Source organism: Rhamphochromis longiceps, linkage group LG22, assembly GCF_057381845.1.
Source record: "Rhamphochromis longiceps isolate RC_006_pf linkage group LG22, R_longiceps_female_GT1.1, whole genome shotgun sequence".
In the NCBI taxonomy this organism is placed as follows: Eukaryota; Metazoa; Chordata; class Actinopteri; order Cichliformes; family Cichlidae; genus Rhamphochromis; species Rhamphochromis longiceps.
In genome coordinates, this window is record NC_140577.1 from 5743657 (window position 1) to 5763196 (window position 19540).

The following is a 19540-nucleotide window of genomic DNA, read 5'->3' on the forward strand; positions in this document are numbered from 1 at the left end:
ACACAAGTTTGTCTTTTAAATCAAATTTTAAGTAAACGTACAAGATTTAGAAATATATTATTATGATTCCTTTATCACTGAGAGTGAGGGAATCTCAGCATTCATGAGTGATTCAATAATTTACAAGAAAACCAGAAACACTAAACTAATATATGTTTGAGTGAAGATGAACATACAAAGGTTTAATTATGACTGTATTGAGACTGCTGTGATGCTTTCATTGTTTCATATTGTTTTCATTGTGTTTTACGTCTCTCCAGGTGGTCACATCTTTGTTAGATCTTTTTTTTTTAAATTGCCTTTTTTTAAACTGAAAACAAAAAATGGTAAATGGCCTGTGTTTGTATAGCGCTCTACACATTCAGTCATCCACCCATTCACACACACATTCACACACTGGTGATGGCTACATTGTAGCCACAGCCACCCAACAACATATTCAGAATAATTTAATGCCACCATTATGATGTATATGTTAAACATTTGCCAACTCATTTTCAAACTCCTTTCCATTAAATCTTGACTAATAAGCATCTGCAACTATATTTTAGATCTTTTTAACAGATTTTATGATGTGAACAATCAACGAATCAACGAATTCAATGAATTCCAGTTTATGGAGAAGAACGAGCAGACACGTCTTCTCTCATGTTCTCTGTAGACATAAAGAAATAAAATAAATGTTAGGATTAATCAAATCCACAAATAACCTATTTGCAGTTTCATTAAGATTGTAGAATAAGGAGGGGATGTTTTTCTCATTATCATTTAATATTTTAATATGCCATTATTAGTTCATTAGAAGTATATAACCAGCTTTGCATTAACCATAAATTGAAGTTTTTGATCTTACATTATTCTTTGCATTACAGTGATGGTGATAACTTTAATTTGATCTTTTTTACAGGTACCAGAATAATAACATGATTTTCCATTGCAGATGTAACCATGATCATTCCATACACATTGCAGTTTGTTGCTCATTCTAGAGTTGTGCTCAAGGTAATTAAAGGTTAAAAGCTACAGCCAGCGCGAGTCTGGCTGATCTATGGAGGGCAAAGGCTTTGAGCTTGGAAGGCCGCACGCGCTTACACAGCACTTATAAGATGTCATTCTTGGTGATTTTGTGCTTAGTCATGTTTTAATATGTTTTAAGTAGAAGTAGCTGATCCAGCAATATTCATTTAATATTATATACTTGATTTAGAGCAATACACACTGATGGTCTTAATAAATGAAGGAGTCCTTGTAGTTGCCATGTTGTGTCTCAGCAGGGTACAGACGGTTCCAGGAGAGGGGGGCAGTTAGCGTCTGCCCTCGGGAAGGAGACAATGTTATTCTTTGTGTTAAATAAAATTGTCAACATTGATTGTATTACACCTGTCACTACGCATGAGGGGGCGTTCTAATACCCTGATTTCATAAAACTATGGAGATGTGTTTTTTGAGATGAGATCTGAGACTGTCTGCATACAGTGTCCATCTCCCACGTGTGTGATCATTAAATCATCGTTTGACTCAACCCGACCGGACCAGTGTTGTTATTGTGGGTTTTTCCTCTGGTGTCCATCTCCAATATTTTTGAACCATAACATTTTGGGGGCTCGTCCGGGATATTGGGGTGGACGTGCGAGGTGTGGACGGTCTGAGGTTGTCGAGCGGACAGGCACGGACCAGGGATCTGATGTGAGTGAGCTCCGCGGGTGCTTCTAAAGGTAAGGCACTGCCTGTTGAGTTGATTCCCAAATTGTGCCAAATTGGGCTGTATTACTATTGCGGGCACAGGACTCTACTGGTACGTGTTCCTCTTGGGAGCGTGGGGACGTGCGCGATGGTGAGACTAGGAGCGCCACTTATGCTAATCGGAAATAAGGTAAAATCAATTCCCTCACACAATACGCGCACTTTGGCAGCCAGGCGCAAAAGACACATTTTGAGAAAGAGAGGAATACAAGACACAAATGTTTATGACCCTAGAATGAATTCCCCCACCTGGATCGACTCCATTGGAGTGCCCAGGGGGGTTCCAAATGAATTTAAACTTATTGACCAAATAGCAGCCGGGTTTGAAAATATTCCAATAATTTCTGCTTTCTTTCCAGTGACTCCAAACAAGAATGTAGATAGGATTAATTATGTTCATTATAATGTACTGAGGCTCTCTAACCTGACCAGAGACGGATTGGAGGGGCTAGCGGAGCAGGTGGGTCCGACCTCGTTAATGGGAGTGCAGAATAGAATGGCCCTTGACATGTTGTTAGCGGAAAAGGGGGGCGTGTGTGCTATGTTTGCCGACCAGTGTTGCACCTTTATTCCAAACAATACTGCTCCAGATGGGTCGGTAACCAAGGCTCTGGAGGGCCTAAAGAGCCTTTCTGTAACTATGCATGATCACTCCGGTGTTGGTAATCCGTTAGAAGGCTGGCTGACCTCAGTGTTCGGACGGTGGAAGGGGGTCATCGCTTCGGTCATGTTTTCTTTGTCTATTGTGGTGGGTATTATGGTTATTTGTTGTTGTCTCATCCCTTGTGCCAGAAGAATGTTCAAAAGTATGTCTGTGAGGGCAGTGGACCCTGGAGTCATTACTCCAATGTCCATGATGCCAATGATGCATGTGGAACTGAATGTGTAAGCCAAGGAGGGACACAACTGTTTGTGACCTCTGGATTCTCCAGAGGTCAACAGAGGGAATTGTAGAATAAGGAGGGGATGTTTTTCTCATTATCATTTAATATTTTAATATGCCATTATTAGTTCATTAGAAGTATATAACCAGCTTTGCATTAACCATAAATTGAAGTTTTTGATCTTACATTATTCTTTGCATTACAGTGATGGTGATAACTTTAATTTGATCTTTTTTACAGGTACCAGAATAATAACATGATTTTCCATTGCAGATGTAACCATGATCATTCCATACACATTGCAGTTTGTTGCTCATTCTAGAGTTGTGCTCAAGGTAATTAAAGGTTAAAAGCTACAGCCAGCGCGAGTCTGGCTGATCTATGGAGGGCAAAGGCTTTGAGCTTGGAAGGCCGCACGCGCTTACACAGCACTTATAAGATGTCATTCTTGGTGATTTTGTGCTTAGTCATGTTTTAATATGTTTTAAGTAGAAGTAGCTGATCCAGCAATATTCATTTAATATTATATACTTGATTTAGAGCAATACACACTGATGGTCTTAATAAATGAAGGAGTCCTTGTAGTTGCCATGTTGTGTCTCAGCAGGGTACAGACGGTTCCAGGAGAGGGGGGCAGTTAGCGTCTGCCCTCGGGAAGGAGACAATGTTATTCTTTGTGTTAAATAAAATTGTCAACATTGATTGTATTACACCTGTCACTACGCATGAGGGGGCGTTCTAATACCCTGATTTCATAAAACTATGGAGATGTGTTTTTTGAGATGAGATCTGAGACTGTCTGCATACAGTGTCCATCTCCCACGTGTGTGATCATTAAATCATCGTTTGACTCAACCCGACCGGACCAGTGTTGTTATTGTGGGTTTTTCCTCTGGTGTCCATCTCCAATATTTTTGAACCATAACAAGATCTAAAATTCTGATTCAATCGAGTATTTACTTCATATGTTTCTGAATGGAATTAACACATTTGTTTTCATTTTGTTAAATCATTTCATGAAACGTTCTTTTGAAAGCATCTTTCTCTTCATATGATTTAGTTATACTAAAGCACTTTTTTTTGGATATATTTAAACAGGAGATTTTACTACAGCCACTATTTTACATAAGTTTTAAAAGAAAGATAAAACATGAGACACAAATATGAAGTAACTCACTGTGTGCAGAGCTGTTTGTGGTTTAGGCTTGAGGAAGCATTGGCTCCTTGACTTCACGGTTCTCTGCAGCTGTAGGTCAGAAACACAATGTTAGTCCACATCCTGCTCTCATCTGTCACTTTTACAACAATCGAACACAACAGGAAACAGCCCTGAAAGACTGTTTAGATTAAAGTACAGAAACTCTTTTTAATTTAGTGTAGACAAGAGATTAGAGAAAAGGGACAAAGTTTAACTTACGAGATGGGGGACGTTTGCCTGAAATAAAAAGGAAAAAATGCATCATTTTAATAATTTGTTATAAATGTTAACACAAATTTTTTCATGTATTATACAAGGCATCAAACATAATTTCATGTTTTCATTTTGTAATCTGGACAAAAGCATTAATTTAATTTGTAAAATTAAAAACATAGACACTGGGCTTACTCACTAATGTGTTTATAGATATATCCTGACTTTTCCCACAAAATGTGCTCATGTTAAATTTATAAGTAAAGCGACTGAAGGTAGAGAACGTACACATTTCTAATGCAGGTAAAGGTGTACCTCAGGATGTGTTTGTTTGGCAGAGTTGATGGTTAAGAACAGAGAAATAATGTTTGGGTTTCAATAACTGAGTTGGTGGTTATTTTGTTCATAGACAACCAAACTGTAGCTCAGGGGCCCGTTCTTCGTACGTCGCTTACTACATCCAAGACCAAACCATCGCGCTAACCGTGAGCTCGCTAATCCGGTTCTCCGAACACACCTGCTGTTGACGATTAGTACAGCTGGATGAAGTAATGTGACATCACTGGGTGTCGTAAAAGGGGCTACGCATCGATAGTAGAAACATTGATCGGCAACCCGCTGATTGGTCGGCGAAAATGTCGAAGGAGCGCGCTCGGTATTTTTCGGCAGCAGAGCAAGAACTCTTGAGTGAGGGATTTCAGGAGTTTCAGAGTTCAATCAAAACGCAAGGGAACACTGCAAAGGCTGCAAAAGCAAGGAGAGAGGGGCTGGCAGAAAGTTGCTGACAAATCAAACTCGTAGGTAATTTAATAATAATAATAATAATGGATCGGGTTTATATAGCGCTTTCCAAGGCACCCAAAGCGCTTTACGATACCACTATTCATTCACTCTCACATTCACACACTGGTGGAGGCAGCTACGGTTGTAGCCACAGCTGCCCTGGGACAGACTGACAGAAGCCAGGCTGCCATATCGCGCCATCGGCCCCTCTGGCCAACACCAGTAGGCGGTAGGGTAGATCTATCATATGACACTATATTGTCCAATATTATATGGCATTATATTATATTATAATATGTTATATTATATCCCCTTTCACATTAGAGCCACAACAGGACCCACAAGAACATGGGAACAAGTAAAAGTGAAATACAGGAGTATTCTACAGAATGGTAATATTTATCTCTTATATTGCTTTTCGTCTCTTGGAAAGAGACCCTGTAATACTCTGTTAGTTTGTTCATAACAGCAACCAGGAAAAGGGCAGAGCAAATAAAGACAGGTGGTGGTCCTGCACCCCCTCGTCAACAAGTTGGTTAAGTAAATAATACCCTCACGGGAAAATCGATATCTCTCTATGAGCACACTGTCGCGCTGAGCTAAAGGATCCTGTCTGTCCCGCAATATACGCTGAATTCTGAGGACTCTCCTTATCAATCTTGCACCTTCCGCAATGGGTTGGTCGCGTATACGGACAGGACATGGCTGCGACAGACTTCCCAAATCCACCTTCGCTTTTATAGCCGTGGTCTCCCATCTTGATTACACGAAGTAATTTACAATTACTACTCTGAAATATGAATTACATCTGTAATGATCACATACATGTAATAGAATGTTAATAGTACATTTCCCTTTTTTAGGAAATGACCTGTATGTATCTGTGTGACATCAATAAAAGGATCAAGTGCTGCATTATCTTTAGTTACATTGATGTTATTTATTTATGGTGAAACAGTGGAAAAATATCGCTGTTGCTTTCGTATAAATGAAGCGGACATACCTGCGTGGCCGCGATCTAATCCTGTTTACATAAAGTAAACCTGCTCCCGAGCAGGTTTACGCTTACGGCTCTGTTGCTATGACAGCAAGTCCCGGATGAGCTTCGGGGAACCGAACGATCCAGGATCACGCAAAATCGTCAACAATCTAATCCAGCTAACTTACTTAGCGAGGTACGAAGAACAGGCCCCAGGTGTAAAAAACAAAATAAAAACAAAAAACAAACAAAACACAAAGACAGAAAGAAAAACGATGCAGGAAAAAGTAAATAACAGACAAGAAGAAAAAGTGAAGTAACTGGACAAAAATCTACAAGTGCAGAGAAATGAAGGGGCAAGTTATGAAACACAACAAGCATGATTAATGAATATCGTTGTAATATATTGAGGATTTAAAAGAGTCTGATCATCCTGCTGGCAGAGAAAGTGTTAAAATACTTTATTAACCTGAGGACTCAGCTTACACTGCTTTTGGTTGTTACCTGTTTAATCCTGTGTGCATTGTTTGTTTTCTTTTGAAATAATGTTAATAATGACTTCAATTAAGTCATATTACTCTTACTATCATTATTATTGTTTGCACTATGTCATCATTGTTGTTGCATTATACAAGAAAAATCCAGGAAGTTTGTTTCTCACCTGTCCTCTTTTTGTAAATAAAGAATGCGATCACAGCGATGTCAACAAGAACAAACACAGCAACAACAACAGGGATGTTCAGCTTAATATCTGGTCCAGAGAAGGAATTTCCTGTGGATCACAGAACAAACAAAATGTGAGAACAAAAAGTTTCCAATCAGATAACAATCATGTACAAGAGCTTCGTTTATAGTCACTACATATTTGTCTCACTAATTTTTGTTTTCATCCCAACAATAAAAGTTCTGCCATTAAATTAAATTTCAATACATTGCTATGTTCAAATTTGTTGGCAATGTTTTCAAATATACATTTTCCCCAATTTACTATTTAATCTTCTAAAACTGTCCATTAGTCAGATAATCAGTGGCCACACATGAACATGTTTTATATTCATCAATGTTCAGCAAGGAAAAAATGTGGTGGAAAAACACAACTTGGTCTAAACTGATTTAGGTCTTAAAATTATTCTGACAGAAGCTGACAGAAAGAATATCAAAGATACTCGCAAATATAAAAAAAACAGTGAAAAGACAGCAAAGTGGACAATAATTTGAATCAGAGCGCTCAAAACTTTAAATGTTAATATTTATTAAGAAATTAACAAATCAGTATCAGTATTAAAATATTTAATAAATCTGTATACAATGGGGGAGGAATTAAACTTTTCATCAAACTCAAATAAAACCACATGAACTGCACCATTTTTACAGTAAACTAAATGCGTGTTTCCTACCTTCATCACTTTTACCCTTGTTGGTCCTGATCTCTGATTTGTCCAGTCTGGTGACGATGTCCTCGTTCACACCAGAGAGCTGAAACACACATCTGTATCTGTGCCAGTCTTCAGGTTTGATTGATGAGACATCCAGGTCAACACTCATCTGGAAGGTCCCGTCATTGTTGGTGAGAATCTCTCCTTTGTTCACACCCTCATGAAGCTCCACTCCATCTTTTTTCCAGACCATCTCGGCTCTGTTAGGATAGAAACCTGTAGCGTGGCAGGTGACCAGAGAGGAGGAAGACTTCTGGAGGAGAGACACTTTGGGGACAACTGTGGAGTAAAGACAAACAGTTCATTCTTTCTGTATTATTACTATTACTTGTATTTGAGCTGGAGGGGTGCATAGTGCAGACGAGACGTGAAGAAAAGAGCGCGGACAAGGTGGAGTGGATGGAGACGAGCAAGAGTGGAAAGGAAGGTTTACAAGATGGCAGTGAGACCTGCTGTGATTTAATATCTGAGGATGGTGGCACTGAGACAAATACAGGAGACAGAACTGATGATATTAAAATTATCATAAGGAGTGAGAAGGATTAGAAATGAGTATATCAGAGCTAAAACTGTGGAAGATGATCTGCTATGATGACCAGGAGCAACTTTAAAAGATTATTATTAATATTATTATTATTTAAATTTATAAAATTAAATTAAATTTAAAAACTGTGTCAAAATGCCACGCAAAGTGCAATTATATTAACCCTTTCACACATAGTGGTCACTACAGTGGACAACTATTCAAAGGCTGTTTTCTTGTATTTGTGTCAGTGTTGATGGTAAACTTGCACATAAACCACTACATTGGACACTGATGTGTCACTACATGCCTTGCAGGGTTATAGTTGTTATAGTTGTTACATATATTGTTATACTGTTATAAAATATTTTTTAAAACATAACAAAAATATATATATTTTTGTTATGTTATAGTTTTTACACAGTGTATATTAATTATTCATTTGTCAGATTCATAAGTCAAAATGTTTGTTGTACAACTAAGTGGACATGTAAAAATACTCTTTGAAAATGAAAAGTACGTTTAAAAAAATGAAGTTCAAAAATCTTTTTTTATGCCTTAAGATGAATAAAAATACTCTGGTTGAGGTTTTCATAATTCATGCCTGAAAAGGTTAATTTAATATCATATTAAGCAATAAACTGACACATATAACTTTTGGTTAACAATCTAATTCTGGTCATAGATTTTACCTGTTTTCATCAGAAAGCTCCTCCCATAGGTCACATACTTCTTCAGCCACTCAGGACAAATCTGGGTGAGGTAGTTCTTTTCCTGAGCAGTCAGAGCCCTGTCATGATCCCACTTCATCTTTGTCATGACAGCCTGTTGTTTTGGAGCGACCCATGTCGCTGTCTTCGGGTCAAAGCTTATGAAGTCCTCTCCATCATAACCATCTTGGTGATATCCATTCACTTCACCTGTTTCTTCATACCATTCACAGCCGTACATCCGCTGGACAATGTGAACACCTGACAGAAACACAGAGACAAAGACTGCAGTGAACCAGAGAGAGACTGCACTAAAGTCTTATACTGACACAGAGACGTGATCAACATATAGAGGATCTACATTTTTGGCTTTTGTCTCATTGGAAGATTTTTAAAACCAGTCATCATTAACAATGTAGATTTTACAGAAAGACACTGGGAAAAAAACAGAATTCATTTTCTCCCGTTAGCACATCTACGTCCTGCCTGCAGAGATATCACTGCACAGGTTATCTATGCTGCTGTAGGTGGAGCAACTTCCTGTGAGCTGCAGGATCAGACAAACACACTAAGATGGATCCTCAGCAGCCGACACTTTCCACTTACTTTCCATCCTCTGAAACTCTGCAGCCGTCATCAGTCCTAAAAAATCCTTCCTGTGAGAAACTAAACACCAGACTGTCCTGAGGTTTTTCTAGAGGTGTCTCTGTTTAATATGATCATGTGACATTAATCTAATCTGGAGTTCTACTTACAGCATTTCAGGCTCCAGCAAATGCTTCATGTCATCATTGTTGACTATGCAAGAAATAATTTTTGATAAATCAGTTAATTTCTTGTGCTGTGACCTGACAAAAAGGTGAAAAAGGTTCCTCTAAGATTTTACAACCATGTTGTCAAATTTATTACATTTACTAAGAGCAGAGGACTGAAACAATAACTCCGACCTTGAATTTGACTCCATGCTGGGACACTTTGGTGTTTTTCAGCGCTGTGACCAGATCAGATTTTGCACTAAAAATATTAAAACATTCACATTAATGATATTATTGGATAGCACAGAGATCTGTGAGCGTCGCTGATGCTGTGATGAGAGCAGAGTCTCCAGGTGAGGCCGACACGAGGGACGCCTCAGTGCATCATCACAGGTATTTTCTTTATGTGAACATGTGGCGTTACATGTGTGAGGCCACAGCCCAAGATGTGAACATCTCTGTAATGAGGATGATTTTGGAGTTAAGCGTCATTATTTTTAATTCAGCTCGTTTATTTTGTACAAGGGAAAGTTGTTTTTACCCACAGCAGGATTTAGTCACTTAGATTTAGTTTAACGTCAGATTAGCGTCTGAAACTGGACAGAGCGACATTTAAAACGCTGAATGAAACCGCGCCATTCATTCAGCTTAGTGCTCAGAACTGCTACATGCTGCTGTAAAGGAGGAGCTGCTGATGAAGATTACACACTTTTCCTAAGTTTATGCTGAAATTTAAAGCATTTTAAATGATTACAGCATTTTTTCAGACATTGAATGGAGGAAAACAGCGTTTTAGACCCGAACAAAAGTAAATCTAAATAATCTGAACACTTTCAGCCAGTTTATGGGAAAATTAAGCATTTTAAGACCTTAATTTCATTGATGATAATTTCAGCCTGCAGGAACTGTTAAAGTGAACGTGTCTGTTAATAAAAACTTAATCAAATGTGGGACTAAAAAACATTCAACATATATTGAAACTGAGATTTACGTTCATTTCAAAATGAGAGAAAATGAGTGTGAAATGAAGAGAAATGTGATTTTCCTGTCAGATTGTCTGTTGGTTTGTGTTTCCTACTGTTGGTCTTTGTGCTTCTTGCCATGACTGTTTTATTGTTATGAGTCATTAGATATTTATAAAATGTATTTAATTTGCTGAAATCCGGGTTTAGACTGAAACAATCATTTGCGCCATGATTTTGACTCTGGGCCACTTTGGTGTTTTTCAGCGTTGTGACCAGATCAAGTTTTTCCTCTAAAAACATCGAAACATTCACACTGAGGATATTATTGGATGTGTAGCACAGAGATCTGTGAGTGCCGCTGATGCTGTGGTGAGAGCAGACAGTCTACAGATGAGGATGATATGAGGCCTTTTTTTTATAACGTCGCTGCTCTCAAAGCCACGAGAAACGCCTCAGTGCATCATCAGATATTTTCTTTATGTCAACATGTAGAGTTACGAGCCACACAGGCTAAAAATTGCCACTTTTCCAACCCCTCTGGTAAAGAAATGATGTAAAAATCGCTGTTTAATAAATCAGGACGCCCTAAAAATCAACGAAAACCACACCAGGACTCCTCCTTATGAGCGGTGAAAAAAAACGACGGATTTTTTCGGTCATTGAACGCCCCTTTGTAAATCACGCGGAAGCGCAACATTTCAGCGTGGAGGAAAACAGCGTTTCAGACCCGAACAAAAGCAGAACGGTCTTTGCGAAACAAACTGGGACCTCGAAAAAAGTTGATGCTGTTCATCTGGACGTCGTGTTTTCAGCGGGAGAAACGTTTCACCGCTCATCTGAATGACTTCTTCAGCCTCAGCTGACTGCAGGTTTCCCCAACGTTGAAACAGGACATCTGCATAATGCCTGATGCTAACACCGCCGACTAACAACGGGCCGCGAGGTCAGTGTCTGATTATAAACACGCAAACTGTCACGATCATCGATCAGTGGCCCTGAGTAACACGTACAGAGAGTTGAGGAACGGCCTCACAGCCCATTGTTAGTCAGTGCTGCTGGTGATCAAATAGGCAAACTTAAGCGATCACTTTACCGGACTGAGGGATGAGTTGGTGTCTGCGCTCCTTCTTCTTTGATTGGAGTTAAACTACAATGGATGAGAAACATGAGGAGGCCCCGCATAGTTTAGGAAAACGCCTCACAGCTGTCACTGAGCGCCGGGTAAAGCAGCTCAGTGACCGAGCAAGAGCGCTGTTTTTTCCGCAGCTCTTAAATGTCGCGCACACCCGTGATGTCTAATGCAGCGTTCAATGACCCCGCCAAAAATGTCGTTTCTTTGGCTGCTCACACGAAGGCTTTCAAACACCACCCGCTGGCGCTAAATACGGTGTCCTGGCGGGGTTTTCACCAACCTTTGCTGCGTCCTGATTTATTAAATGGCGATTTTTACATCATTTCTTAACCAGACGAATTGGAAAAGTGGCGAATGTTGGCCTAGACGATACCACGGGGCTGTGATCATGTAATTATGTCTGTACTGTGGATGAGTTTGGAGATGAGCGTCAGTATTTTTAATTCAGTTCGTCTCATTTATTTTGTACGAGGTTGATTAAAGTTTTTTTACTTGAGGATTTAGTCGCTGTGAGTTTTGTGGGTTAAAGTGAGGAAACATGTCGAGTTAAAGAGGACGTGAAACAGCACATTTTACAGCTTTGACACAAAATTAAGAGCGTTGTGATTTATTCTGAGAGAAACGTTGGATTCAAAGTGATTCTTGTTTATAGTCATTTTCCTGCTCGCTGATTTGTGGTCGTTACAGCACTCATTACGTCACCAGGTCGGCTGGTTGGGCAGCGCCCCCAGGAGAGGTGAGCTCATCAAAAACTATAAAATGGCGGAAGAGGTGAGCTCATCAGAAACTATAAAATGGCGGAAAAGGTGAGCTCATCAGAAACTATAAAATGGCGGAAGAGGTGAGCTCATCAGAAACTATAAAATGGCGGAAGATGAAGCCGACAGCTGTTTTGATGCCCCGCCCACACACCTTACAGCTCACGCTTTGGAGCCAGTGAGGAGGAGAGAGAGTGACCACAGGAAGCAGCTCAGAGGATCAACAGGTGGAGCGAGCAGGTGAGGAGAGGGCGAGCGACACCACCTGTCGCGTGCGTGAACGCTGCAGGGAGACGGCGAGCGAGTCGAGCTGCTGTCAGGAAGCTGCTGTGGATCCAGCAGGTGCTGACGGTCTGACATCTGAACGTCACAAAGTCGTCTCTAACCTGTCGTCTCCTTTTCTTTATGAAGTCTGACAGAAGGTCAGAAAACGAGCAGCTGCACCACCACGACTCAGAGGTGAACTACACCGACTCAACCTGACAAAGATCATTTACTGATCGACTGTTAGCGTCCAGTTTGTTTCTGCTCTTATCGTAGCCGCAGAACAACGATGATGCTGGACTCAGTTATGCTGGACTCAAAGCCTCTGATACACGGAGCCTCGTTTCATCTTTCAGCCTTTAAACTAATTTAGTTTCAGTAATTATTTCTCTACATCAGTCAAAACTCTACACAAACAGTAGCAGCTGTAATAAACTGATGGCTGCTACATCCACAGATTTAACCTGCACGGAGGAAGAAGACGAGGCGGCTCCGCCTCTCTGCACCTCTTCCTGTTAGTGTTTTATCAGACGAGTAAAATCAGGTGATGTAAAAGGATCTCCGTCACTGGCAGAGAGTTAATCGCAGCACAGCTGACGACACCGCTCTGATTTAGACAAATGAAGGTCAAGTCTGAGCTGCTGCAGTGAACAGTTTCTCCAAAGCTTCCAGATTTTACCTGAATATTAATAAACGTGAACTCATCACAGACGCTCCAAATCTGACCTTTGTAATATCTCCATGAAACAACAGCTTCCATATTTAAGGATGTGAATCACTGAGGATGAAAAGAATGAATCTAAGTCTGATCCCTCCTACAAAAAGAGTTAAAAACAAATTCAGCTCTCTCACTGAGAGGAAGAGTTTTGACTAAAGCAGGAATCTCTGGTGTCCCTGAGGCAGCGCTGGCTCGACGCCTCCATAATAAACCATCAAAGACGCTGACAGGCTGCTCTTCAGCTTCATGCTTATAAACAGTACATTTGCATAATGACTGAGTAACAATGGGCTGTGATCAGTTTCATAATCATAACTTTGTCATGATGATTGACCAATGACATGAGTACCATTCGGAGAGTTGGGGAACGGCCTCACAGCCCATTGTTAGTCAGTGGTGCTGGTGTCAGTAGATAAAATAGACAAACTTATGTGATCACAATGCTCAAAGTGAAATTCAGTCTCCTCTCCTTCTTTGATTGGAGTTTAAACCACCGGGAGGCCCTGAAAACGCTCTCAGCTGTCACAGAGCTCAGTGAACGGCCAAGAACGCGTTTTTTCCGTCATTCATAAACGTTGCGCAGCCTCAAGTGGAGTTCAATGACTGAAAAAAAAAAAATCAGTGGTTTTTATTCGCCGCTCGTAAGGACGTTTTCTGTCGGGGTTTTCGTTGAGTTTTACAGCGACCTGATTTAAAAACGCCGCCTTAAATAATCAACCTTCAGCTACTTTATGGGAAATTTAAGACATTTTAATGCTTTAATTTCCCCATTATATTTTCAGACTGTTGTCTATTAGTAAAAAATTTATTCAATCTGGGACCAAAAATATTCAACATAAACTGAAAGTCAAAGTTAATGTCATTTAAAAATGAGACAAAAATCAGTTTGAAATTTTTAAAAAAAATCTGATTTTCATGACAGATCTCAGCTTGTATCGTCTGTCTGTTAGTTTGTGTTTCTTATTTTTGGTCTAATTCTCACTAAACTCTTGTGCTATTAGACTCAAACTGAAAGTTAATATTTGTTTATTTTCCACAGAGTAACTTTCATGTATTTATGGAACCTCTGCTAATGAAAGATAAGCTTGGGAACATTTCCTCATGAAAACAGGCTGAATGTTTGCTCCATTTTCACAATGTTTGATGCATTTAGTTAAATATATTTAGTTATTAATGAGGATGTTTGCTGGTTTACAAAATCATCTCAGAAAACAGTGAATTTCCTCATAAATAACTTAAATATACGTGACAGTGATCTTCAGCACATTAAAGTGTTACTCTCACATGAATGTTCATTAAGATGATTCATAAAGAGGGCATGTTCACTGAGCCGTCTCTACTTTCACTTTTTCCCATTTTTATATTAAATATAACATCAGTATGTGTTTAATGGAATCTGAAAATATTATCTGAGGCAAATGTAAAAACTGTGACGTTGCAGCACATTTACCATCTACTCTGGATGATAAATTATGTGTCTGACATATTTCCTTTTTTATAATTTATTACAACGTGTGATTATTTGTAAGGACGATTAAACTGAGACACGGAGCGACTTCCTGTGAGCTTCAGGAACAGACAAACACACTAAGATGGATCCTGAGCAGCAAACTCAGATCCTGATCCTGGTTTAAGTTTCCATCCTCTGAAACTCTGCAGCCTCCTATCGTTCTAACAGAATCCTCTAACTGGGAGAAACTACACACCAGACTGTCCTGATGTCTTTCTAGAAGCTTCCACTGAAGGAGAGTTTCAGTCCAGGATTGTTTTTATTAAAAGTTAAATATTAGTTCACAATAATTGTAAAACAAATAAATCTCTGATTATTTAGATCTTGCAGGAGATTTTTTTCTGATTAATCAGTTCATTGAGAAATTGTAGCAAAAACAACCGTCAACGTCTCAGAGACAAAAAAATCCTAAATATAAACAGAAAACTTCAAATAAAATTAATTTTTACGTTATTATTTTAATATTTTGATCAACTAATCAGTTAACTGACAGTTTATATCAGTTCATACAAACAAGATTATTAAGGCTGTTTGAATTAAATTAAAGCTTCACAGACTGTAGTTCTACATTTATTATGAATTATTATGTTAATAATTTTAATCTGTAATCTGAATGAAACATTTAATGTGTGCAAACCTGTTTACTACTGTAAACAAAACACACTGAAAACATTAACAGCAAATATCAGTAAAAATGAAACATGAACAAACCTCCAGTTTGGCTGAAGCGCTGCTTTGCAGTCTCAATGTTGGCTTTGAACAACTGCTGCTCACCCAATAAGCCCTCAGTCTGACTCTCCCAGTACTGCTGATCTGTGTTCCTGGCAAACCAGTCCTGTTTGGGCCCAGCTTTCTTCGTGTTGCTGTCATAATGAACGACTTGAACATCATCAACCATCCCAACAGCCACAAACTCTGGGAAGTTTGGGACTTGAGAGGATCCAGTGTAGAAATACTTCAGCGAGTGGGTCACTGTAAGAAACAGTTAATGTTGTGAGATCTCAGGAACACAGATTTATAAATCTGGTTATTTTTTAAATGACACAATAAGAAAAACTACAGCACATTAAGGACATCCTGTAATAATCCTGCTGTCCCTTCAATAAACACAAAATAGATTTATAAACAGATATTCAGTGTTTAATGTCATTTTCTGATCCTCTTTTCTTCAAAACTGTAATTTTGTGTTTTGCAACAGATTCTAGTTTGAACCTGATTTACACAGAAAGCTTTAAAGTTTTAAAACTGGTGTTTTTATCCTTCAGTTTAGTTTAATTCAGTTTTCATGATTAATGGTTTGAACTCTTTATAACTTTAATTTGACTATATTTTTATTTTCAGTGTTAAAGAAAGTGCACATTACTTTTAATCTGTTTTGCTTTTGTTAGCCACTGTATGAACCGTAAAGTTTCTTCTTTCCTTTTTCTGAATCAAGCAGCAGGACTTCTAAAGTGAGTTGTTTTCTTTTTTGTTTCAGTTTTTTATATTATAAATTATATGAGTTCATTTCATTGTTTTGATGTGACTGTCCAGACTTTTTTTTTTTCATAATTTTCTGGGTTTCCCATGCTTCTTCTTTGTTTATATTATTTTCACAGACTTTAGTCAATTAATGCACATTCAAAATTGTTACAGAAACTTTCCAATATGTTTGATCAACAATATTATCAATAAAAAGCTAATGTTAAGTTACTATTATTGGGGGAATATTATCTTAAGCATTTTGAGTTTATATTTTATTCTGTAATCAGGTTTGCAGGAGAGTTTTCATTTACATGGATTTGTTTGTTTATTACTGACCAACGCACACAGTAGTTTAAAACGCTTCTCATTAGCGCCCCCTGGTGGAGGAGCGAGTGTGTTGCAAAACCCATCAGGGATTTCTCACCTGCAGCTTCTTATTGATCATTCAGCAGTGATAACAAAATTAGTTCATGATGGTATGTGTAGTGTACTCACACTTTACATACATAAACTATCTGATATTATGAAGTAATAATGATTTAATTTGCATCTCAATTCAGTTCAATTGAATTCTATTTTATTTTATTTATACACGTCACAACAAAAGTCACCTCATTGCGCTGTTAATTAAGCAATAACACCAGAAAAACAGTGAACTTCATATCCGGGTGTAACTACTCGTTAGTTACGACATGTGTGCGCAATGTTTGTCAAACAGAAAATATTCACAAGCATAACACTGGTGAATAATACTGAAGACAATACAAAGCAGGAGTCTTTTAATAGACTACATCAAATGACATGTGGCTCTTCATATACTGAACAAATAATTTTTAAATAATAATAAAATAAAAATAATATTTATAAAGATACTTAAATGAACTTTAGTTAACTTTAATGAGCAGCTGTTGTGTGAAAATGTTTTAAGCCCTCATGAAAATTAAAATAGTACTTAGTTTTTAAAATAAACGTTTTAATTATTGTCACCAGATTATCATCAGACCTCCTCACTGATGTTTTATTAGTTGGACTGTTTGGAAACACAGCAGAGTCACAACGCTTAAAAATGCATCACGAACGGTTTAAACCCGGAAATCATCAAATAGTTTGGGACATAAGTCGCCTTGTTTTAATCTTTGCCTTCATCTAAACTTTAATGTTTATTATTAGGTATTGAAAAGATAAACAGACGATTTAATTACCTGTATAATATAATCGATTGTTTCTAAACATGGACATTTTCTACTAGGATCCATTACAACTAAATGTTTAGCGTACAGGAACTTTCTGGGGAGCAAACAGTCCGTCCATTTGTCTTTCAAAACACATAAATCTGACATAGAAAAAGACAAAAATATAACAGTCAAACTGACCTGCCGCTGCCCCCTGTATTCCCAGGAGAAGAAAGAAGATGAAGGCTTTCATCTTCTTTCTTCTTTCTTCATCTTCGTCATTGTGACCATAAACATCCAAACCTTTAACAGACTTCCTGCGTTCGCTTGTCCAGAAAAAGCTAAAATGGAGAACCAGGAGAAACGTCACCATTAGCCTCGATCAGAGCCAATAGGGATTTACTCTGAGAGTAAACGTCACTGAAATCAACGAAACTGAAAGTAAAATATCTTCATATGAACCAGTTTATCACGAAGGGAAGTTTAGTTTCAACAAACAAGGTAAAGTACTGAGAACAGTAACTAACAGGTAACTGACAAGGTCACGACAGACGTACAGCACAGGAATCCTGAGTTTGTCTGAGTGACTTTCCAAGAGAGTTTTCTCGAGAGAGATCTGTGGATCAGTTTGTGCTGGCACCCTGGACAGCTAGCAATCATTCCTTTTGTTTGTAACCCTGTTTTGCCTTCACCGTAAATAAACACAATGTCACTGAACCTTTGAGTCTCACACTCTTGAGTCCAATTCTTTCCAGTGTCCATGACAGTTTAATCGATTAACTGAGAAATTGCAGAAAAAACAGGAACCTGTAAATATTTGGAGTTTAGTTGGATGAAATACTTTCATCATGATTTAATCATCAAACCTGCTGTTGATTAATTTTCCTTTGACCATCTAATTGAGTATTTGGTTCAAGACTAAGCCACTGTGGTCAAGGCAAGTTAATACCATCTAAACAAGAGTTCGGACTGTGATCTAAATGACAAATTTTCAATGTACTGCAAAAACAAACAAAAAAACATTGACAGCATGTGTCAGTAAAAACATCAACAAACCTCCAGTTTGGTTGAAGCACTGCTTTAAATTATTAATGGAGGAAGAAACGCAGTGTTCCTCTCCCAGTGCTGTGTATCTGCTGCATCGTTCATCCACTGCAGTTTGGGTTCAGCTCTCCTGGTGCTGCTGTCATAACGAATCATCTGAACTTCATCAATCATCCCTGTCATGGACTCTGGGGACTCGGGGTCCATGAGCAGTGTGTGCTATTATTATTATTATTATTATTATTATTATTATTATTATTTGGTGTGTGTTTCATCTGCACTGCTACTGTTCTCTGTCCACATTTGTATGTAGGCAGGTGTGTGTGTGCATGTGTTTTCTGTGGCCTAGTCACAGCCACCTTCAGGCCTGGTGGGTGTGGCCCTGCTAGGGGACTGGCCACACCCGAAGTCCTTGCCACACACCTGCTGCTGATCTGGGCTCGTCGGGGGAGCTGTTTAGGAGAGCGATGGAGCTTCCACCGACGCGGGATTATTGCATTAGACTTCACGTCAGTCTTCTAGTTTAGTTTAAAAGTCAGTGAGTGTATGTCTTCTGGGATTAAGTGTTTTAACGGCTGTCTCTATTGTTTTCCTCAGGAGGAGTGTGGGACGAGAGAGAGCAGTGAGCATGGGGAGTGCAGAGACACAGGAGCAGAGAGCACTAAACAGGGACTTTTTGGGAAGAAGGCACGACACGGGAGTAAAGGGAGAGCACGGGGATTTATTGTCATTTTCGCACTGTAAATAAACAAACCACTTGCAGTGAAGAGTCCAGCGTTCTTTGTCCTCCTTTCCCCCACATCCCCACGGCTTTGCCTGGCAAACCGTGACAATCCCAAGTGTAGAAATACTTCATAGAGTGGGTCACTGTAAGAAATATTTAATGTAGTGAGAAACAGCTTTAAAAATCAGCACATTTTCAAAATAAAAAAACTATACCCACATAGCAAGCAGGTGTGCCCCGGATCTGGTGTGAAGCCGGCACTGCTGGCTGACTTCTGGCATGATAAGATGTATGTCATCCAGGTATGGGCCAAGCCTGGCATAGATGGCACTGTTTATGTGATGGCATGCCACATCTGGCCCAATTGTGGTTTGGTGCATGTGGCCCAGGCTCACAGAAAACGGGTCTGGCCCGGATCCGGCATTAAGCTGGCACTTCTGACTGACTGGTGTCATGGCAAAGTGTATGTCAACCAGATGTGGGTCAGGTCTGGCAATGATGGCACTATTTATGTTCCTATTTTCCTATTTTAGTTAGGAGACCCAAATGCCATGTTGCAATACTA

General features: G+C 39.0%; 1 protein-coding gene across 3 annotated transcripts; it reads right to left on the reverse strand.

The window, feature by feature from the left end:
- Positions 1-418: 418 nt before the first annotated feature.
- On the reverse strand, positions 419-17595 carry LOC146643228 (class I histocompatibility antigen, F10 alpha chain-like). Of its 3 annotated transcripts, none has more exons than XM_085396625.1 (8): positions 17409-17595; positions 15283-15543; positions 8452-8730; positions 7213-7515; positions 6462-6572; positions 4045-4062; positions 3805-3873; positions 419-655 (listed from the first exon to the last, which is right to left on the reverse strand). In XM_085396625.1, exons 1-7 carry the CDS (start codon positions 17578-17580, stop codon positions 3827-3829), a joined length of 1191 nt encoding a protein of 396 aa, XP_085252751.1. In that variant the 5' UTR covers positions 17581-17595; the 3' UTR covers positions 419-655; positions 3805-3826. The 3 variants fall into 3 exon arrangements, with proteins under 3 accessions (XP_085252751.1, XP_085252752.1, XP_085252750.1); XM_085396626.1 differs by having other exon boundaries at positions 6462-6551; positions 7207-7515; XM_085396624.1 differs by having other exon boundaries at positions 7198-7515.
- Positions 17596-19540: the final 1945 nt, after the last annotated feature.

Bases quoted from the DNA above. Each gene is read 5' to 3' on its own strand.
- LOC146643228 (XM_085396624.1), bottom strand. From the start codon at position 17,580: ATGGTGACGTTTCTCCTGGTTCTCCATTTTAGCTTTTTCTGGACAAGC. The intron at 15,544-17,408 runs GTCAGTTTGACT...TGTTTCTTACAG, and splicing joins AATACAGGGGGCAGCGGCAG to TGACCCACTCGCTGAAGTAT. The intron at 7,516-8,451 runs GTAAAATCTATG...TTTACTCCACAG, and splicing joins GAGCTTTCTGATGAAAACAG to TTGTCCCCAAAGTGTCTCTC.